Source organism: Heteronotia binoei, chromosome 8 (genome assembly GCF_032191835.1).
Source record: "Heteronotia binoei isolate CCM8104 ecotype False Entrance Well chromosome 8, APGP_CSIRO_Hbin_v1, whole genome shotgun sequence".
Classification (NCBI taxonomy): Eukaryota; Metazoa; Chordata; class Lepidosauria; order Squamata; family Gekkonidae; genus Heteronotia; species Heteronotia binoei.
In genome coordinates, this window is record NC_083230.1 from 113,786,006 (window position 1) to 113,809,081 (window position 23,076).

General features: G+C 46.3%; 1 protein-coding gene across 2 annotated transcripts in view; it reads left to right on the plus strand.

The window, feature by feature from the left end:
• Nucleotides 1–23,076, plus strand: part of ST8SIA1 (ST8 alpha-N-acetyl-neuraminide alpha-2,8-sialyltransferase 1) — a 133,429-nt gene that overhangs the window by 42,625 nt on the left and 67,728 nt on the right. For both annotated transcript variants that reach the window (XM_060244610.1, XM_060244611.1), the window contains one exon: nucleotides 14,683–14,775. In XM_060244610.1, coding sequence (XP_060100593.1) covers nucleotides 14,683–14,775 — 93 coding nt within the window. The remainder of the gene's footprint in view (nucleotides 1–14,682; nucleotides 14,776–23,076) is intronic.

The following is a 23,076-nucleotide window of genomic DNA, read 5'->3' on the forward strand; positions in this document are numbered from 1 at the left end:
AGTGGCAACCCTAGGGCAGTTGTTGATCTGGCCCATTTGCAGGGTGGAGCCTGCAAAAGGCCTCAGCTGCTAATGGAAACAAAGAGCAGGCAGTTGTAGCTTTTGAGTACTGATAGCTTACCATATGAACATGATCAGTTCTGACAGGAGCTTGGTGTTATCCATTGTGTCATCCATTGTTTCTGAAGACAGGTGACAACCGTAGCCCTAGAGATTGGGGTTAGGCCTCTTCCCATACTGCATAGCCCTCAGAGCCCTACTGTTTGTGACCTTGGCTTGCAAAGGTGAGGCAGGGGACAACTAGAGACAGAGCTTTTTCAGTGGTGGCACCATAGCTGTGGGATACCTTTACTTTCAAGGTTCACCCGGCATCTGAGCTCGTCTCTGCTAGATACTGGATCCAATTGTTTCCTTTTTGCCCAGGATTTAATTAAGAGGTTGATCTTTCAATGTCTTTTTTATAGTTTGCTTCTAGCTTGAGAATGGATTGAGACTCATTTTATACTGTCTTATTCTCTGCCTGGGTTTTTAATGCTGGGTTCCTAAGCAGTCTGTTAATTGTTAACAGTGCTGTGGCGTGTATTACATTTTACCTCATCAGTTGCCTCAAGCTGGTCTTCTTTGGTGTCGCGGTTAAGAGCAGTGGACTCTAATCTGGGAGAACTGGGTTTGATTCCCCGGTTCTCCACATGAAGCCAGCTAGGTGACCTTGAGTCAGTCACAAGTTCTCTTAGAACTGTTCTCTCAAGAACAGTTCTCTCAGAGCTCTCTCAGCCCCACCTACCCTCACAGGTTGTCTGTTGTGGGGAAAGGGAAGGCGATTGTAAGCTGTTCTGAGACTCCTTCTCCGAAACCTTCTTCTCTGGAGAGGTGGTATAGAAATTCCCTAAATAAATAAAACATATGATTTCTGCCTCAGCCTACTGGCCAACTGGATGGGCTGTGGACCACCAGAGCCCCCTGATCAGTAAGGACAGAAGATGCAGTTTCCCTTCATAATAATAATAATAATAATAATAACTTTATTTTTATATCCCGCCCTCCCCCGCCGAAGCGGGCTCACAGATCAGCATGGGCTCTCTCTCTCTGCTTCGCCACTTTTCTTGTATTACACACAGGCTCTCAAGTGATGAGTTGTCGAGGCCCGCTATCACGAGACAACTGCTGAACCTCCCATCCTCTAGAGTCTAGCTCATTGCTTTTGTGGCACTTGAGCACAGGAAAGAACAAGCCAGGCAGTGTTCTTATGAGAACAATGCACAGGCTGGTGGGAGGCAGGTAGACAGGGGAGGGTGGAAAGGAAAGCCTGAGGTGGCTTAGTGGGAGGCAACCGGGTGCCACTGGACACTGCCTACCGAGGGGCCCCCACAACCTGAAAAAAGGCCCCGCCAGAGTCCCCCCTCAGTGTAAGGTTCAAATGCCTTCTGGTTGTGGATTCGTTTCCAGAACAGAGCCTGGGCCACACATCAATGGAAGGTAGACATTAGTCTTTAAAATATATATAAAACAGTTTATTTATGTAGATTTGTCAATATACAGTTACATACAAGCAATGGAACAAAGTAGGAGTCAAGTACACCTTTAAGATCAACAAAGTTTTATTCAGAATGTAAGCTTTCGTATGCGTGCATACATCTTCAGACGAGGGGATAGGGTACAATGGGCTGAAATACATGTAGTTGGTGGCTTAAGAGTGTAAACTGATACAAAGTGAGGCTCATGTGGCAAAATAGTGTAATAAATTAGAAGACCATTTGGTCTGGGTAGCCATAAAGGTAGTAAAAGTTGCCTCTTACTTGCTGTTGCTGCAAGTCTTACATTCTGAATAAAACTTTGTTGGTCATAAAGGTGCAACTTGACTCCTCCTTTGTTCTACTGCTTTAGACCAACACGGCTGCCCTCTTGGATCTATATACAAGCAACAGTAATAGGAGAGATACATTTACCAACAAGAAAACTAGAATAACTAATAAGACAGGGGTGGCCAACGGTAGCTCTCCAGATGTTTTTTTGCCTACAACTCCCATCAGCCCCAGCCAGCATGGCCAGTGGCTGGGACTGATGGGAGTTGTAGGCAAAAAAACATCTGGAGAGCTACCGTTGGCCACCCCTGTAATAAGAAATTAGAATTACCAGGAAAAGTCAAACATAATCAAGTGAACGATTTTCATTCACGGCTAGTAGATAACAATAAACAGCATTTCATTATATCATGTGAATAGCATCTAGAAGTGAAGACTATTCCTCCTCTGATGCCAGATAATCAAGAAAAGGGAACCCTGCGGGAGTGAGAGTCGATTCAAAAGAAGCACTTTGTGTTAACAACACGGATTCAGTAATCTTTCCCATTATGCGGAGCTCACGCACCTTATCCAGCCCGACAGAAACAGATAACCTGGTATTGTCTTTCCGAGGAGTTTGTTTCGATGCTCAAAGGGCAAACCGATTCACAGCGATTAAATCGTTTGTCCTCCCCGCAGCTCTGCGAGTTGGGTTACGTTGCGACGTAGCAACGTGTCCGGAGCTATCTTGTCAGCTCCGCGGACGAGCCAGGAATCGCTGCACTCTCATATTTCCTCAGGGAATTGGCGGGGGGGGGGAGAGAAGAATGCCTTTGGGTAGCTCAGATGAAGTGCGCAATCGTGAACAAACCCCTGATCAGTAACAGCGTCAAAAGGCCAGCCTGCTGTATGAAATACCATGGACAGCTCCACAGAAAGCAATGCGAAAGTTTTCAGCCGCTGCGGTCTTATCTTTTGCGCTGCCTTGAGTCAATGGGAAAGGAGGTGGGGATAAATACTGGAAGTCGGCAGACTCTGTCCATGGTGCTAGATCCATGTAGGCGGCCGTGTTGGTCTGGAGTAGTAGAATAAAATAGGAGTCAATTGCACCTTTAAGACCAACTTGGTTCTGAATAAAACCAAGTTGGTCTTAAAGATGCAATTGACTCCTATTTTGTTCCGTCCGTGGTAATTCTCGGGAAGCGGAGGGGAGAGGAATTAAATCAACTCTCAGTCCAGGGCTGGAAACCGCAGTCGCCGCAGCCTGGAAACGATTCTGAAGATGAAATGCCTCCCCTATGCGGAAAGATTCAAGAATGTCGGGAATTCTCAGTTTAGAAAAATGAGAAAGGTAGATGCGTGGTAGAGATGTTTAAAAATAACGCAAGGCATGGAGAAAGTGGATTGAGCAGACAGTGTTTCAGAGACTGACCTACAAGCAGGACTCTTTTTTAAAAAAAAGCCCAGCAGGAACTCATTTGCGTATTAGGCCACACCCCCTGACACCACCTTTGTTCCACACAGGACTTTTTTGTGGAAAAAGTCCAGCAGGAACTAATTTGCATATTAGGCCACACCCTTTGACACCAAGCCAGCTGGAACTGCATTCCTGTGCGTTCCTGCTAGAAAAAGGAAAAAGCCCTGCCTACAAGAATGATGTTCAAACCATTCGATGGGCAGTGAAGTGATTTTTAAAAAATTGTAAAGTTGTAACTGACTTACAGCAACCTTGTACGGTTTTCAAGACAAGAGACAGAACAAACTTAGGGGAGGGATGGTGGCTCAGTGGTAGAGCATCTGCTTGGTCAGCAGAAGGCCCCAGGTTCAATTCCTGGCATTAACTAAAAAGAGTCCAGGCAAATAGGCATGAAAAACCTCAGCTTGAGTCCCTGGAGAGCTGCTGCCAGTCTTAGACAATACTGACTTTGATGGACCGAGGGTCTGATTCAATATAAGGCAGCTTCATATGTTCACAGTGGCGACTTTAAGACCAGTAAAACTTTGTTGGTCTTCAAGGTGCCGCTGAACTCAAATTTTGTTCCACTGCTTCAGACCAACAGAGCTGCCCTCCTGGATCTAGGAGAAGAGGCTATTAAAAGTGGTCCGCCGTTGTCTGCCTTGGTGTCGTGACCCTGGACTTCCTTGGTGCTCTCCCATCCAAATACTAATCAGGGCGGGCCAACCCTGCTTAGCTTCCAAGTTCTGACGAGACCAGGCTAGCCCAAACTATCCAGATTAGGGCATGCAATATATCTGATTTAGAGAGCTACGCGCAGAGGATATAGATGCAACTAAATCCGCAATCTACGGTGTGGCACAGAGAAATGTTTTCATACCTCCTCCATGAAATACATCAGGATGTTCAAACCATTCGATGGGCAGTGAATACAAGAACTCGTGGGCATTCGATGAAATTGCTGAGCAGACAGGTTAAAACGGATAAAAGGAAGTCCTTCTTCACCCAAAGGGTGATTAACATGTGGAATTCACTGCCACAGGAGGTGGTGGAGGCCACAAGCATAGCCACCTTCAAGAGGGGTTTAGATAAAAATATGGAGCAGAGGTCCATCAGTGGCTATTAGCCACAGTGTGTGTGTGTGTGTGTGTGTATATATATATATATATATAAATTTTGCCACTGTGTGACACAGAAAGTTGGACTGGATGGGCCATTGGCCTGATCTAACATGGCTTCTCTTATGTTCTTACGTGATTTTTAAAAAAATGGTAAGGCTGAAGCTGATTTACAGCAACCTTGTGGGGTTTTCAAGACAAGAGACAACAGAACAAAGTTAGTGGCAGCTTTAAGGCCGATAAAACTTTGTTGCTCCTATGCTGACCCCATGCTGCAATCTCGCCTCTGCTGAAATGCTGAGTTTATAGCTCATGTTCAGTATATTACGATGTGCCCAACTGAGCTGCCAAATTGTATTGTTTGCTTTTATTGGTTTTAATTGCTGTTTTACTGTTTTAAAATGTTGTTATCCACCCTGAACCCATCCAGGAAAGGGCGGAATATAAATTATCTTAGATTAGATAGACAGACAGACAGACAGACAGACACTGTTCCTGTAAATTCTCTATAATTTGGCTTTTAGCCATTCAGTATTTTTAATCACCACAACCTCCCCCTCCCTCTTCAATAATCAATTTAACATCTTCCCAGTAGTAATCCAGGTCTGCTAAGCCTAAATGCGAAGCAGATCTAATAACGCAAATTAAATCAAATCGCGTGAATTGGATTACTTTGTTCTCCAGGCTGTCAATCACTCCCAACACATCCACATTTTGCAGTGTTCCCCCCTCCCCTTTGTAGTCTGGATGCCCGATGCACAGGCCAAAATGCCCGGCTGAGTTGAGAGAGGGAAGTATGAGTCATCCTCTGATAAACAGTTTTCGGTTTACATGTGCCTCATTGTATTTAATAAGCGGAGAATGATGTTTGATTGGAAGCTGTCTAATTGCTCGACTGGAATCTGTTGCTGGCCGCCGTTTTGTACCGCCATCCCTGATTTATTTTTCTTTTCAAAACAAAAGCACAAATAGGGAGAGTTTGATGAGCCCCCAAACACTGCTCCCCCTCTAGTTTGGTGTAGTGGTTAAGTGCTCAGACTCTTATCTGGGAGAACTGGGTTTGATTCCCCACTCCTCCACTTGCACCTGCCAGAATGGCCTTGGGTCAGCCATAGCTTTCGTAGGAGTTGTTCTTGAAAAGGCAGCTTCTGGGAGAGCTCTCTCAACCCCACCTACCTCACAGGGTGTCTGTTGTGGGGGGTGGGGGGAGATCAAGGAGATTGTGACCACTCTGAGACTCTGAGATTCAGAGTATAGGGTGGGATACATCCAATGTCATAATCATCATCTTCTTTTTCTTCTTCCCCATTTTCTGCTTCAGAGATCAGTGCCAACATAGGTTGAGATTGGGGTGATGGAGGAGGGGGGGATCGTAGCTCATATCCCTGCTGGATCACTGAAGTTCTGAAGGTGGCGTTTTAACAAATCCTTCCTGCCTTGGTGGGGATTTAGCAAAGCTCAACTTGCTTGGAATGCTTTGAGCCTCAGGGCTTTTGCAGTTTAGAGAAAAAGGGGGATACGATAGAGGTTGATCAAAAGTTGGAGAAATTGGATCACTAGAACAGGGGTGGCCATACTGTGGCCCGGGAGCGACATGCGTCTCTTTCACACATATTGTGTGGCTCTTGAGGCCCCCTCCACCCTATTGGCCAGGTTGGAGGAGGCATTTCTCTATTTAAATCACTTCTCCAAGACAAGCCAGCCAGTGACTTGGAGAATGCATTTAAAGTTAAAGTTGCTTTCTTTCAACGTCTCCCCTCTTCCTCTCCCCACCTATTAGCCCGCCTTTCTTCCTTCCTGTCTTGCAGCTCTCAAACATCTGATGTTCATGTCTCTGGTTGCTCTTCAGATTGCATTTCTCTCTTTAAATCAGTCCTCCAAGCCAAGCTAGCCAGGAGCTTGGACAATGTACTTAGTTAAAGTTGCTTTCTTTCAAACTCTCCTCCCCCTCTATTTGCCTTCCTTCCTTCCTTCCTTCCTTCCTTCCTTCCTTCCTTCCTTCCTTCCTTCCTTCCTTCCTTCCTTCCTGTGGCTCTCAAACATCTGATGTTCAGGTCTTGAGTCTCTCAAACATCTGACTTTATTCTTTGTAGCTTTTACATTAAGCAAGTTTGGCCACCCCTGAGCTAGAGTTTTTATTTCCTCTCCCAGAGATGGGCAGTGGATTTAGGACTCAATCCTTCAATGCATTATTAAGTCCTGGAGCTCACTGCACTTGATTTAGTGACGGCCAGGGCTTTTTTTGTAGCAGGAACTCCTTTGCATATTAGGCTGCACCCCCCTGCTGTAGCCAATCCTCCAAGAGCTTACAGGGCCTACTGTAAACACCAGGAGGATTGGCTACAGCAGGGGGGTGCAGCCTAATATGCAAAGGAGTTCCTGCTATCAAAGAAATCCCTGCCTCTAAGTATTTGAGTTTGTCCTCCTGTTATTAAGCCTGTCAGCCAATGTAGGCTGGAGATGTATCATGAGAAAGCTGAGAGGGCAGCAAAGATAAAAGACCATGTCTGGGAAACCTAGAAGAGAACCTCTCCCACTGTCCCGCCTCTCTAGGAAAACCAGTGAGGAGAAGACCTTTGAAAACTTGTAGGTCAACACCTCATTCTTATTCTGCCTCTCTTCTGAGGAGCTCTGGGTGGCTTCCATCTCCTTTCCTTCATTTTGGCCAGTTTGGTGTAGTGGTTAAGTATGTGGACTCTTATCTGGGAGAACCGGATTTGATTCCTCATGCCTCCACGTGTACTTACTGATGAAACCTTGAGTCAGTTACAGGTCACACAGAGCTGTTCCTCTCAAGAGCACTTTCTGTCACAGCTCTCTCAGCTCCAACTACTTCACGAGGTGTCTCCTGTGGGGAGGGGAAGGGAAAGGAGATAATAAGCTGCTCTGAGACTCCTTCGGTTAGTTAAGGACGGGGTATAAATCCAATCTTTTCTTTTTCTTCTACAGCCCTTTCAGGCTGGACTAGATGGACCACTGGTCTGATCCATCAGGGCTCATGTTCTTAGGATCCTGGACTAGATGGACCACTGGTCTGATCGAGCATGGCTCTTCTTATGTTCTTAGGATGCTGGACTAGATGGACCACTGGTCTGACCCAGCAGGGCTCATGTTCTTAGGATGCTGGACTAGATGGACCACTGGTCTGATCGAGCATGGCTCTTCTTATGTTCTTAGGATGCTGGACTAGATGAACCACTGGCCTGATCCAGCAGGGCTCTTCTGATGTTCTTAGGATGCTGGACTAGATGGACCGCTGGTCTGATCCAACAGGGCTCTTCTTAGGATGCTGGACTATATGGACCCCTGGTCTGATCCAGCAGGGCTCTTCTGATGTTCTTAGGATGCTGGACTAGATGGACCAATGGACAGACCCAGCAGGGCTCTTGTTAGGTTCTTAGGATGCTGGACTAGATGGACCACTGGCCTGATCCAGTAGGGCTCTTCTTATGTTCTTAGGATACTGGACTAGATGGACCACTGGTCTGATCCAGTAGGGCTCTTCTTATGTTCTTAGGATACTGGACTAGATGGACCACTGGTCTGATCCAGCAGGGCTCTTCTGATGTTCTTAGGATGCTGGACTAGATGGACCACTGGTCTGATCCAGTAGGGCTCTTCTTATGTTCTTAGGATACTGGACTAGATGGACCACTGGTGATCCAGCAGGGCTCTTCTTATGCTCTTTGGATTCTGAACTAGATGGACCACTGGTCTGATCCAGCAGGGTTCTCCTTATTTCTTAGGATGTTGGACTAGATGGACCAATGGACTGACCCAGCAGGGCTCTTCTGATGTTCTTAGGATGCTGGACTAGATGGACCACTGGTCTGATCCAGCAGGGTTTATGTTCTTGTTGTGAGAGAGGAACTTGCGCACTGTTACCTGGTTAGTGCTATGGCTGATTGGAGATAAATCTTAACCTTTCTGATGCAGCACTCTAACCATTGCACCACACTGTTGTCAACGACTGCATGTTTATACTCCGCCCTTCTCTCTGAATCAGAGACTCAGAGTGGCTTACAAACCCCTTTATCTTCCTTCCCCACAACAGACACCCTGTGGGGTGGGTGGGGCTGAGAGATCTCTCCCCAGAAACTGGCCTTTCAAGGACAACTTTGCAAGAGCTAAGGCTGACCCAAGGCCATTCCAGCAGTTGCAAGTGGAGGAGTGGGGAATCAAACTCAGTTCACCCAGATAAGAGACCGCACACTTAACCACTACACCAGACTGGCTCTCTTGTGATGGTGGCATATCCAAGCGCAAGGATGCGCAGATAGCTGACGTTTCATCTCTTACTCTTTTTTAAAATGGCTGTACAATTTTTTTCATTACCGTACAGTTTTTAGAGGCCTGCCAAGAAGAAAAAGAAAGATACCTAAAGAAGGCAGATGCTCTGCCAGCTAAGAACGGGGAAGGTGTGATTGGCACCTGCCCAGCTCTACAGCCGCAGCTTCACATCATGGCTACGTTTCAACAGACATCTCCCCCCCCCCCGCCCCGTCGCCATTTTGTTAGTGCATCACCATTCTATAAATAGAGTCATGTAGGTCATGAGCATCTCGGTCCCAAATCCGGTGCCGGAAGGGTCATGTTGGGCACTGCCGTGCAGCGCCATGCGAGCGCAGGTAGGCAGCGAGCCGGCAGGGCAGACTGAGCACAAAGGAAGGATTTCAGCAAAGCATCTGGCTTCTTGCTGACTCGCCATCTGCATGCTCCGCTAGCGTCCTCACAGGCCACCGGTCTGCCTGTCGCAATCCCCTAGCAGGGAAGGCATTTCTGTTGTTGCGTTGGGTTCTTTAGATAACGGCGTTAGAGGCCCAGTTTGCGATGGTGCTTGTTGGTTCGTTCAGTGGAACAATAAGGCCACGAAGGGGAGAAAGGTGATTTCTAAGAAAGATCGCTAGGTAGGGTAGCCAATTCCCCAGGTCGGATAAAGGCAGCGCAACCGAAGTTATAGTGACCGAATAATTAAGAATGTGTTGAAGCAAAATCATACAGTATGTTTAACACAAGACTAAATAGCAATAACAATTGCCCCAAAGTTTCACAGTTCCGTCAAAGGAGTCCCAATGAACAGGAGGTTGACTGGATTATTCCCGCTGCGAATGCTCTTCTAGCATAGGGGGCTCCAACTACATCTCTCAACCAAAGGCAAAAGCTCAGAAAAACTATCAAAGTGTTTCTGATGCATCAGTAGGATGCAAACAGTTGCAAAACCCACAAGGTTCTTTTTCAGTGCGTCCAAAGACTGCCCATAGAATTCCCAATGGACAAGTGGGACAGAAAGTCTCCGGTAAGATTTCAAAATGGCACGAAACTCCAAAAGGCTCAAGGCTGGGAAAGGCAATGGGAAGATTTTGAAATCTTACTGGAAGACTTTCTGTCCCATTTGTCCATTGGGAATTCTATGGGCAGTCTTTGGACGCACTGAAAAAGAATCTTGTAGGTTTTGCAGCTTTTTGCAACTTACGGATCCATCAGAAACAAAGATTTCAGGTTTTCACGGCTGGTAACATCATTAGGGTTTGTAGAATCTTTCGGGATCAAGTGCCGTGTTCTACTGGAGAAAGTTTTCCTTCCAGACGTTTCATTCTCAGCTGCGGAGAACATCCTCAGTGGCGTTGCGGCCGGAGCAGGCGCTCAGACCTTCTTGGCTGCTGTGCATTGAGTGGGGCCAGGGCTGCTGGAGAGCTGCTATTTGTAGGCTGGAGGGGGTGTGATGAAAGGGCAATTGGTTTGTGGATGTGCCCATTGTTTGGTGGGGCTTCCTGGAAGGGTAGTGATAAGGAAACTGGCTGCTGAATGTAACCATTGTTCTGTGTTAATTGCTGGGAAGGTTGGAAGGGGTTTGACGATAAGGAAGATGGTTGTTGACTGTGCTGATTGTTCTGTGGAATGTTCTGGTTGTTCTGTGAATATCTGCAATTTATAGTCTGTAGGGTGTTTTGCAGAGCTGGGTACCAAGATTGGTGGATGAAAATGCCTTCTTCCTTTCTGTTAAAATTGTGCTGGTGTTTGTAAATCTCAATAGCTTCTCTGTTCAGGCAGGTATGATAGTGTGAGACCGTAGAAAGGACTTCAGTCCCTTTGGAGATCAATCATGCTTGTCCTTACCTTGCTCCTGGCCCCACCCCCAATGCCTCCTGGCCCCACCCCCAAAGTCCCCAGATATGTCTTGAATCGAACATGGCATCCCTGTCACTGGGTGGCTTCCATCTGAAAAAGGTCAGAGGGCAGATGACACGGTTCAGCTCTCAAACCTGAGCAGGTCTGGCTTGGTGAGCTACCTCGGATGGGTGTGCGCTCTGGAGCCAGATGTTTGCCTCTCTGAGCAGCTCAGGCAGAGAATAAAAATGTCCTAAATCAGCATAATGTTTTTAAAAATCCGAGCTCTGCTCTGAAAGGAGCTTTGATTCCAGTGTAAAAATAAGCTCGTGCTGATGGTTTGTTTGCAATACAAAATGAGCAATTTTTCAAGCGTATTGACAGCTGTGCAGGTGGCTTTGCTCCTCGTTACATAGGCCCCTAACCACTGTTGGCACGTGCTCCGAACTTGGTTGGATTTCTGGGGCTGATGGGAATTGTAGTTTTCTCAGCCTCCTGAGCTGGTTGGGGACCTGTCCACTCAGCCCTCCTCATTTTGTCAGAAGAAGTGGACTGTGGACCGTGAAAGCTTATTCTGGAATGAAATCCTGATAGCCTTTAAGACTCCTGTGAGGCGTGTGAAGCTGAGAGAGAGCCCAAATGTCACAGTGGTTAGAATGTCAGATTAGGATCTGAGAGACTTGAATCATAGAATCAAAGAATTGGAAGGGACCTCCAGGGTCATCTAGTCCAGCCCCTGCACAGTGCAGGAAACCCACAAATACCTCCCCCTAAATTCACAGGATCTTCGTTGCTGTCAGATGGCCATCTAGCCTCTGTTGAAAAACCTCCAAGGAAGGAGAGCCCACCACCTCCCGAGGAAGCCTGTTCCACTGAGGAATCTCTCTAACGGTCAGGAAGTTCTTCCTAATGTTGAGCCGGAAACTCTTTTGATTTAATTTCAACCCATTCGTTCTGGTCTTACCTTCTGGGGCCACAGAAAACAATTCCACCACATCCTCTATAGGACAGCCCTTCAAGTACTTGAAGATGGTGATCATATCACCTCTCAGCCGCCTCCTCTCCACGCTAAACATGCCCAGCTCCTTCAACCTTTCCTCATAGGACTTGTTCTCCAGACCCCTTACCATCTTTGTCACCCTCCTCTGGACCCGTTCCAGCTTGTCTATATCCTTCTTAAAATGCGGTGCCCAAAACTGAACACCAATACTCCAGGTGAGGTCTCCAGGAGTTCAAATCCTGAGAGGATCCTGGAGGTGGTGTTTTTTGGCCATCTTTTGGGATTGGATCAAGGGTCAGGGGAAAGGGTATTTGTGAATTCCCTGCATTGTGACTACATGACCCTGGAGGTACTTTCCAACTCTATGATTCTGTGATTCTGAATCCCCATTGGTGCTCTGGAAGCTTGCTGGGTGACCTTGGGCCAGTCACACGCTCTCAGCCTAACCTACCTCACAGGGCTGTTGTGGCTAAAATGGAGGAGAGGAGAAAAACCAGGTATAAATGATATAAATTAAATTCCATTAGTCTTTGTGGTGCCACTTGACTCCTGTGAGGCACGTTAGCTGGAAGAAAACAACTGACCCAAGTTCAACCAATGAACTTCTTGTCTGGATTGAACTTGGATCTCCCAGGATCTGTTTGACGTACAAACATCACACCAGTTTACAACAAATGCTCAAAGAGAGATGGAGCCAAATTCCCATCGTGGGGGAGAGAGTTTTGCATTCTCAGAGCCACCACCAAAGAGGCCCTGTCCCACATAGCCACATTTATTTATTAGAAACATTTCAATACCACCTTCCCGCATGCTTCAAAGCAGCTTATAATAACAGTTAAAAACATTTTTAGGGGCCCTGTGGCGCAGAGTGGCAAAGCTGCAATACTGCAGTCCTAAACTCTGCTCACAACCTGAGTTCGATCCCGGCAGAAGCTGGGTTCAGGTAGCCGGCTCAAGGTTGACTCAGCCTTTCATCCTTCCGAGGACGGTAAAATGAGTACCCAGCTTGCTGGGGGGAAGTGGAGATGACTGGGGAAGGCAATGGCAAGTCACCCCGTAAAAAGTCTGCCGTGAAAACGTTATGAAAGCAATTTCACCCCAGAGTCGGAAACGACTGGTGCTTACACAGGGGACTATCTTTACCTTTCAAAAAAACATTTTCAGTTAAAAACAAAATAAAATAACGAACCACAGATCTATCCTCCACCACTTCTGCTATTCAAACTCCCTCAAAACCCCAGACAAACAGGCAGGCCTCACTACACCTCCTACAGATTTCTAAAAAGGGGACTCCCCTCACCTCCTGAGGGAAGCTGTTCTAGAAAGTAGGAGCCATGATGGAAAAGGCCTGGACTGTAGTTTAGGGGTGTCGAATTCGTTTGTTATGAGGGCTGAATAAGAACATAAGAGAAGCCATGTTGGATCAGGCCAATGGCTCATCCAGTCCAACACTCTGTGTCACATAAGAACATAAGAGAAGCCATGTTGGATCAGGCCAATGGCCCATCCAGTCCGACACTCTGTGTCACATAAGAACATAAGAGAAGCATGTTGGATCAGGCCAATGGCCCCTCCAGTCCAACACTCTGTGTCACATAAGAACATAAGAGAAGCCATGTTGGATCAGGCTAATGGCCCATCCAGTCCAACATTCTGTGTCACATAAGAACATAAGAGAAGCCATGTTGGATTAGGCCAATGGCCCATCCAGTCCAACACTCTGTGTCACACAGTGGCCAATATATGTGTGTGTGTGTATACACACACACACACATATATACATACATACATATACACACACACACACGCATCTATATATATACTGTGGCTAATAGCCACTGATGGACCTCTGCGCCGTATTTTTATCTGACATAAATGAGACCTTATCAGGCCGGGCTATGTCAGGCCAGGCCACGTGTGTCATAAAATGCAATGCCAGGGAGCGGAGATATAAACTTTATCAAGGACATAGACAAACACAATTAAAGAAACTTAAAAATTTAAAATAAAACATGCTTACAACGTTAGCGATTGTTGGTCTTAAAGGTGCTTTCTTTGTATCTCTCCAGTGCAATCCATGGAACTGGGCAAAGGAAGGTCTGGCTGTTTCCTTCTTTCCCCAGATGGAGATGATGGGGCAGTCATTTTGTTTCATCCTGATTGTTCTCAGGGGTGCCAAACTTATTTGTTATGAGAGCCGCATCTGGCAAAAATGAGACCTTGTTGGGTCGGGCCATGTGTGTCATCAACTGTAATGTCAGGTAGCAAAGATATAAACTTTATAAAGGATACAGACAAACACAAAGGTGTTTTTAAAAGCTTAAAATAAAACATGCTTCAAACATTAGCACTCATTGGTCTTAAAGGTGCTTTCTTTGTGTCTCTCTTGTACAATCCAGGGAACTGGGCATAGGAAGCTCTGGCTCTTTCCCTCCTTCCCCAGAGACAAGGAGGGGGGAGGAGCGTCAGCCAATAGAAGGAAGAGAAGCTTGGCTCAGTAGCTCTGCTGAGTGATTGAGAGAGCCTGGCAAAGCAAGCTATGCCTCCCTCCCTCAGCCAATGGAGAAAATAAAGGCTTTGCTCTGCAGCTCCTGTTTGATTCAGCAAACCTTGCAAAGCAAGCTGTTATGCAGAAAAAGAAGCAAGAGAGAGGGAGAAGGAAGCAGACAACAGCCAGTTGCTCAAGGGCCTGATAGGAGCCCTCCAAGGGCCTGATTTGACCCCAGGGCCACACGTTTGACACCCCTGCTCTAGCTGATGCCAGGCAGGTCATGCTAAGTGGTAGGACAGCCAACGGATGATATTTGGAAGGAGACGGTTCTTTGAAGATGTGGATTACAGATCGTGCAGGGCTCCAAAGGTCATAAGCAGCACCTTGAATTGAACTCCAAAACAGACCAGCAGCCCACGTAACTCTTTCAAAATGGAGAGAGATCCAGACGATCAGCCACGTTAGTCTGTCTGTAGCAGAAGACAAGAATAACTCTCCAGTAGCACCTTAAAGAGTAGCCAAATTTGGGGCAGGGGACGTATTTTTGTGCATCACTGCTCACTTCATCATAAGCCAAGTTGGTACCAGTGAGTCTCAGTGTGTGGGTCTGAAAAAGAGCTGTTGAAAGTTTTCCACACTCATATGTTGGTGGTAGTTTTGGGTTTCATTAAAATTCTGTGCCAGACAAAAAGATGTTAAAACATCTTGCACTGTTCTGTTCCTTTCAGATGCAATCTTCCACCTCTCTCGAGTCAATACAGCCAGGACGTCGGGTCAAAGACTCAGCTGGTCACAGCAAATCCCAGCATCATTCAGAAAAGGTAAGAAGCAGAAAAAGGTTTGCTTTGGAAATGGAGCTGGCTTGCTAGACGCTGGGAAATGCTGACATGGTTTATGGGTGCTGTGTCGGAACAGCAGAATTAATATCCTTAGCAGGCAAGCCCTGCAAAGCAGGTTGAAGTCGACAGCAGGTATAAATCTTAGTGATGCTGGACCACATTCCAGCAGAGGTGTGCTGGTCTTGCAGTAGAGTGTTGGGTGAAAAAGTGAAATGTTTATGGAAAGAGGAGTGTGGTGATTGAGGCAGGAGCCCAGGGGACGTGCCAGTGGGTCTAAGCTTTTCCTCTTTTATAAATGGCAGCAGTTTTATTTTTTCGCTCTTTGGTGAGAGACCCAGTTTGGTGTAGCGGTTAAGTGCGCAGACTCTTATCTGGGAGAACCGGGGTTGATTCCCCACTCCTCCGCTTGCAGCAGCTGGGATGGCCTTGGGTTAGCCATAGCTCTCTCAGAGTTGTCCTTGAAAGGGCAGCTTCTGTCAGAGCTCTCTCAGCCCCACCTACCTCACAGGGTGTCTGTTATGGGAGGGGGGGAAGGTAAAGGAAATTGTGACTGCTCTGAGATTCAGAGTGGAGAGTGGGATACAAATCCAATGTCATCTTCTCCTATGATAGTAGAGCTGATTCCGCTGTAATGAAGCCATGGTTTGGTATTGCATTCATGCCTGTTTGTTATATTTTAATTCTATGTTTCATGGTGGCTTTGAGGGATTAAAAAGAAAAGCACAAAAGGCAATTAAAATTTAAACCCAATGTTGTTGTTCTTCTTCTTTTTAATTTACTTCCTTTGAAAAGGGATTTTCAGCTGAGTTGCATCTAGGCTCGATGGAGGGGGCTTGTCTGTTTGCTGCCCCCCCTCTTGATGATGCTGTCGATGGGCTAGTGCAGGGGGGGCCAAACTTGTTTAACATAAAAGCCACAGAGAATAAGCATCAGATGCTTGAGAGCCACAAGACGTGAATGTCAGATGTTTGAGATCCGCAGGACTGGAAGGAAGATGATAGATAGATAGATAGATAGATAGATAGATAGATAGATAGATAGATAGATAGATAGATAGATAGATAGATAGATAGATAGATAGATAGATAGATAGATAGATAGATAGATGGATGGTCATGCATGTGCATGAGTATAAACATATAATAGGACACAAAAAACCATAATACAATTAAAAACAGTGAAAAATTGACATTTCGGTGCTGTGATCTTAAGTTTCAGATTAATGTTCTCTGTAAAGCAGATCTTAGATGGTGCTGCTATAAAGCAAATTGCAAGAGGTGAGCCATATGTTACCTGAAAACTGTAGCAGTTGGCAATCTAGTTTTCAAATGCCTGGTGGAAGAGTGCCGTCTTACAGGCCCTGCGGAACTGTATAAGCTCTCGCAGGGCCCTAACCTTTTCCGGCAGCATGGGGCCACTACAGAGAAGACGGTGGCTCTAGTTGTCATGAGCCTGGCCTCCTTAGGGTTGGGGATTGAGAGCAGATTTTGTAACCCAGACCGAAGTGTTGTCCGGGGAACATGTGGGGAAAGGCGGTCTCTAAGGTATGGAGGACCCTGGCCATATGGGACCTTAAAGGTGAGAACCAGCACCTTTAAACGAACCCAGCATGCAATAGGCAACCAGTGAAGCGCTCTCAGCACAGGTTAAATGTGCTCCTGTAAGGGAAGACTCAGAAGACAGACAGATAAATAGTGAAGGAGTGAGGTGAAAAGAAAGAATCTTGTGAAGAAGAAGAAGAAGATATTGGATTTATATCCCGCCCTCCACTCCGAAGAGTCTCAGAGCGGCTCACAATCTCCTTTACCTTCCTCCCCCACAACAGACACCCTGTGAGGTGGGTGGGGCTGGAGAGGGCTCTCCCAGCAGCTGCCCCTTCAAGGACAACCTCTGCCAGAGCTATGACTGACCCAAGGCCATGCCAGCAGCTGCAAATGGAGGAGTGGGGAATCAAACCCGGTTCTCCCAGATAAGAGTCCGCACACTTAACCACGACACCAAACTGGCTCTCTTTTTTGTGAGCAAAAATTCTACTTTGTGAGCTACCGGCATTAAAGTAGTGAGCTACTGCAATAATTATTGTGCTCTGGGGGTCATCCTTCCTGAGCTAAGACAAAAATGTGTGAGCTGGAGGCTAAAAATCTGTGAGCTAGCTCACGCTAACTCAGCTTAGAGGGAACACTGGACCTGACTCTTCCATTCCTCAACTACCCTGTAGTTCCCTCACCGTTTTGAGGCAAACTGTAGCTTAGCGCAACCCTTGCATCAAACGAAATATGATTGTCGTTTGCTGTGCCCAAACCAGAACTGGAAAGCTTGAAAGCAAAGCAGAGGTTTGAGCTGTGAAGTAACAGCAGCCTGTAGCTTGACAAATTGAAATAGGAAGGGAATTGGAAGAGAAGGAGGGGAGCTTATGAGACTGCGACTTATAGAGTACAATGGCAAACTTGGGCTTGCTGTTCCATTTGAGCAAAGGCATTCTTGAAAGCATTTGAAATTTCCAAAGGAGGTGGAAGTGCAGTAAGGCTAGAACCAAGATGGAGGTTCTGTGTTGCACTCCTTGACTGCACAGCTGTGCTCTTGATTATTCTTTCTTTTCATTTTAAATTTATTGACTTCTTTAAACCTCGCCCAACGGGGAACCAAAGCAACTTACATCGTCCTCTCGTTCTTCTCTTCCTTGGAAATCATGTTGCTGGAAGCTTCCAGATCCTTTTGGTGGAACTGGATTTTCTTTCCAATATAGGCTTGCCTTTCAGCACCAGTTAATCGTTTCTTGCTGAATCTGAGCCCAAGGAAGAATTTGGCTGGTATCTGCCAAGTGAATGCCCGCCCTCGACAAGATTAATTACTTCATTTCGCCAACTCAGTTTCATTAAATCTAGAGTGCTATATTAGCTTTTAAAATATAGGTTATTGCAATTATTATTCATAGGGGTATCAATTTCCATGATGTTTTATAGGATCCAAAACACACACCTCTGTCACAAAGAACTTAGGAGTCTTTTAAATTAAAACTTCACATTATTTTCTCAAAAGGGATGTTTACTGAGCTATTAGTGAGATCTCTCAATGAAAACAAATTAAAAAAAACTAGCTCTTGTCTGATGCATGACTTTAAACAAGGTGTTCTGGTGCACTGGTCGTGGTACGAAGGGTCTTCTTCTTTCCATTCCACCTTACACAGGCCAAATACTGAATGTATATGACTGTAACATAGGGTTGCCAACCTCTAGGTGGTAGCTGGAGATCTCCTGGGATTACAACCAGTGTTCCCTCTAAACTGCAGACTCTTGTGAGCAAAAATTAAGAACATAAGAGAAGCCATGTTGGATCAGGCCAATGGCCCATCCAGTCCAACACTCAGTGTCACACAGTGGCCAATATATGTGTGTGTGTATACATACAATATATGTGTGTATATATACATACTGTGGCCAATAGCCACTGATGGACCTCTGCTCCATATTTTTATCCAATCCCCTCTTAAAGCTGGCTATGCTTGTAGACGCCAACACCTCCTGTGGCAGTGAATTCCACGTGTTAATCACCCTTTGGGTGAAGAAGGACTTCCTTTTATCCGTTTTAATTCGACTTTGTGAGCTACTAGCATTGGAACTGTGAGCTGCTGGCATTAAAGTTGTGATCTACTGCAGAAATGAGTGTTCTCTGTGGCCATTTTTCCTGAGCTAAGACGAAAAATGTGTGAGCTGGAGGCTAAAAATCTGTGGTCTTGCTCACGCTAGCTCAGCTTAGAGGGAACACTGATTGCAACCTGATCTCTAGGTGACCGAGATCAGTTCACTTGGAGAAAATGGCTGCTTTGGGTAGTGGACTCCATGATTTTATACCCCAATGAAGACCCTGCCCTCCCCAGGCTACCTCTCCCCAAATTTCCAGGTATATCCCAACCAAGTGCTGGCAACCCTAACATAACACTATCAGTCGTGCCATGGAAGTAGAGCTACCAGACCAAGCATGGCTGCCAGCAGGAAGTTCGGGGGGCTGGGACGTGGGGGGATATGACGTTACTGATGCTGCTGTATCACTTCTGGGTAGTTCTAGGGAACACCTGAAACTTTATGGTAAGACAGTAGAGTTTCCAGTGCTTCCTAGAGCTACCCGTTGTCACTTCCAGGATGTACCTGGAAATGATGTACTGGCGCAGACACCAGGGGTTTTGTTTTGAATTTTCCCTCTGCTGTGACTTGGAGTGTGACTGGAAAATGGAGACAGCAGGAGGGCAACAGTACATGCAAGGAGAATTCCTTGGTATGATTGACCTATCCATCGTGGTAAGTGGTAGGTGCAGATGTTAACGGGTTGGCTTGGGAAGGAGGAAGTAGCAACCACAACTCTCTGGTAATTAATAAACGACAGACTATGGGACAAAGCAGTTGCTTAATTCTGGTGTATGCTTCCATTGGACTCACTCCTGAATAAGCATGTGTGTGTAAAGGAACAACTGGCAATCAAGTTTTGGACCAGTTTTCCCATTGGACTTTCATAAGATAGCATTGGGTTTGGACTTTTCGTCTTATATGGACAGTCGTTGCGTCATGTACAGTAGATGTTTTACTCACTATATTAATTTTTCACATTGTTTTGTACAGGGCTATTTTTGTAGAAAAAGCCCAGCAGAAACTCATTTGCATATTAGGCCACGCCGCCTGACATCATCATTGTTTCACATGGGGCTTTTTTGTGGGAAAAGCCTAGCAGGAACTCGTTTGCATATTAGGCCACACGCCCTGATGCCAAGCCAGCTGGAATTGCATTCCTGCGCGTTCCTGCTCAAAAAAAGCGCCCTGGTTTTGTACATAGGAAATGATTAGATGTGCTTATTATAGACTTCTAATATATATTCACTTCAAGTACTTCATACTTCATACACGGAGAGTTGGGTTGTATTTTACAACCTAAGCTAGCAGCTGCAGCTTGCAACAGTGCCCGCTGGGCTGCAGTTTCCCTGCTGGCCTGAGATCACCTGACTGGATTCCAGGCACATGATCCACTGAGCCAATCACTGACCTTTGAGCCCTAGAAAGCCTGAGCTTGCTTTTCTGCCAAAGGCGTAATCAGGGAATAGTTGAACAGTCAAAAGCTAATAACAGGTTACACGTCAGATAAAACAAGAGTCTCTGCTGCTCTCTTGCATGCCTAGGTCTTGGAAAGTTGCTACATAAATTAGTTGATTTCTGTAAAGAAGAGGCTTTAAACATCAATTACACCAGGACCAAAGTGATGGTCTTTAGGAAAAGGCCTCATTAAATGTAAGTGGACCGTAGATGGAATCCCCATAGATCACTGCAGCCCCTGCAAATATCTAGGGTTAACCTTCAGTGAAACTTCACCCTGGAGAGCTCACTTGGCAATAACCAGATCTACAGTTTTAAGATCAACCCCGCCCCCCCCCCGTCCCGTTCCTCCCCAAGGGAGAAAATAGAGGTTTTGCTCTGTTGCTTCTGTGTGATTGAGCAAGCCTTGCAAAGCAAGCTGTTATGTAGAAGGAAGCAAGAGAGAGGGAGAAGGAAGCAGATGACAGCCAGTTGCTCGGGGCCCTCTGGGGGCCTGATTCGGCCCCCAGGCCACATGTTTGACACCCCTGGTGTAGAAGTTTGAGGTTGGAAGGATTGTCTGATCACAAAATTGGAAGCTATCTAAAACTTATCTTCTTTTTAAATGAGAATTCTAGCTCTATCTGGAGGTATCCCTGCAGCCTTGGTTTGCAGAACTTGGTTTGCCCTCAATTGCAGGAGCTGGGCATGTTTGGCCTGGAGAGGAGGCGACTGAGAGGTGATATGATTGCCATGTTCAAGTACTTGAAGGGCTGTCATGTAGAGGATGGTGTGGAATTGTCTTCTGCAACCCCAGAAGTAGGACCAGAACCAAAGGGGTTGAAATTAAATCAGAAGAGTTTCCGGCTCAAGATTAGGAAGAACTTCCTGACCGTTAGAGTGGTTCTCAGTGGAACAGGCTTCCTCAGGAGGTGGTGGGCTCTCCTTTCTTGGCTAGATGGCCATCTGACAGCAATGAGGATCCTGTGAATTTCAGGGAGGTGTTTGTGAGTTTCCTGCATTGTGCAGGGGGTTGGACTAGATGACCCTGGAAGTCCCTTCCAACTTTATGATTCTATGAATTAGGGCCCAGGTACATGTAGCCTTGATAAGATTCTGGGAAAAACAGATCAGTGATCCCATCAATTTACTTCTCGGGCAGTGTTAGGAACTGATGTTCCAAAATGATGCTACCCAGATAACCTGTTATAATAACATCCTCCGTTGCTATTCCATATCGGATGGAACCCAGAGCATCCCCATAGGAAGCTGGTTTCAGTATTCATGACTGGGTGTTTAAATGGGATGCTGCAACAGCCAGGCAGTCAATTTTCCAGTCCAAATTCTCTGAGTTGGTCAAACAGATTAAAAGGGTCCACGTTAGAGCTTCCCGTAACCTCAGAATAGCCTTTACTTGAATTTGGTTTCAAACCGTGCCAATGGCTTTGCTAGTGGATGTTACTCCTAAATACAAAGAACTTCCTGATGATCAGAGCGATTCCTTAGTGAACAGGCTTCCTCGGGAGGTGGTGGGCTCTCCTTCCTTGGAGGTTTTTCAACAGAGGCTAGATGGCCATCTGACAGCAATGAGGATCCTGTGAATTAGGCAGATCGTGAGAAGGAGGGAAGGAAGGGTCGCATAGTTCTCGTGGCTCATTCTTACACGCCCAGGGAAATGCTGGTTGCCACTCTGAACATAAGAATATAAGAACATAAGAGAAGCCATGTTGGATCAGGCCAATAGCCCATCCAGTCCAATACTCAGTGACACACAGTGGCCAAAAACCCCAGGTACCATCAGGAGGTCCACCGGTGGGGCCAGGACACTAGAAGCCCTCCCACTATTGCCCCCTCCCAAGCACCAAGAATACTGAGCATCACTTGCCCCAGACGAGAGTTCCAACAATACACTGTGGCTAATAAACACTGATGGACCTCTGCTCCATATGTTTATCCAATCCCCTCTTGAAGCTGGCTATGCTTGTAGCCGCCACCACCTCCTGTGGCAGTGTGGGGTCAGTCAGCAGTTTTTCTCTAGGCTAGTTTGGCAAGGGATCCTGGAAGTTTTTGCCATCTTCTGGGCATGGAGCAAGGGTCACTGGGGGTGTACATGTGCGCGGGAGGTATTTGTGAATTTCCTGCATTTTGCAGGGGGTTAGACTAGATTATCTTGGAGGTCCCTTCCAATGGTGATTCTGTGAAATACCACTGGCTCCACGCCTTTGCATCTGTGGAGCTCCAGTTCCACAGGACCTATCACACTACATTGCCATTCTGTCCCTTCTATATAGAGCCCAGGACTGGATTTCTCACAGTGGTAATAATGGGCTTAATTTTTTTCTTCAGACTCAGAGAATCTGTTTTTCTTCCTCTCAGATGCAGATCCATTGGACTCCTCTAGAGTGTCACTCTTTGCCTTATCAGCCGAGGGAATGTGGGCTAGAGCTGCATCTAAGGAGGGCAATGCGTTTATTTGATTTGTACTTTGTGGCTAGACTGTTTTCATGCTGGTATTCGTAATTAGGTTATGTGATACGCATCGGATTGTAATGGCTGTTGGCTGTAGACAATACGCTTTTATTGTGCTGTGTCTCTTGAGCTTGCAAGCTGCCTCCTCAGTATGGCCCACTGGTTGTGCCGGGGAACAAAGTAGGAGTCAAGTATCTCCTTTAAGACCAACAAAGTTTTATTCAGAAGGTAAACTTTCGTGTGCTGGGGTGCAGTGCTGGCCCTATGAGCTCATGTTCATACGGTGGACATGAGTCAACGGTGTGATGTGGTGGCTAAAAAGGCAAATGCAATTTTGGGCTGTATCAACAGAAGTCTAGTGCCCAGATCACGTGAAGTGATGGTATTGTTTTACTCTCCTCTGGTAAGACCTCACCTGGAGTATTGTGTTTAGTTTGGGGCACTACATTTTAAGAAGGATATAGACAAGCTGGAACTGGTCCAGAGGAGGGCAACGAAGATGGTGAGGGGTCTGGAGACCAAGTCCTATGAAGAAAGGCTGAAGGAGCTGGGAATGTTTAGCCTGGAGAGGAGGTGGCTGAGAGGTGATATGATCACCATCAAGTACTTGAAGGGCTGCCATAGAGAGGATGGTGCGGAATTGTTTTCTGTGGCCCCAGAAGGTAGGACCAGAACCAATGTGTTGAAATTAAATCAAAAGAGTTTCTGGCTCAACATTAGGAAGAACCTCCTGACCGTTAGAGCAGTTCCTCAGTGG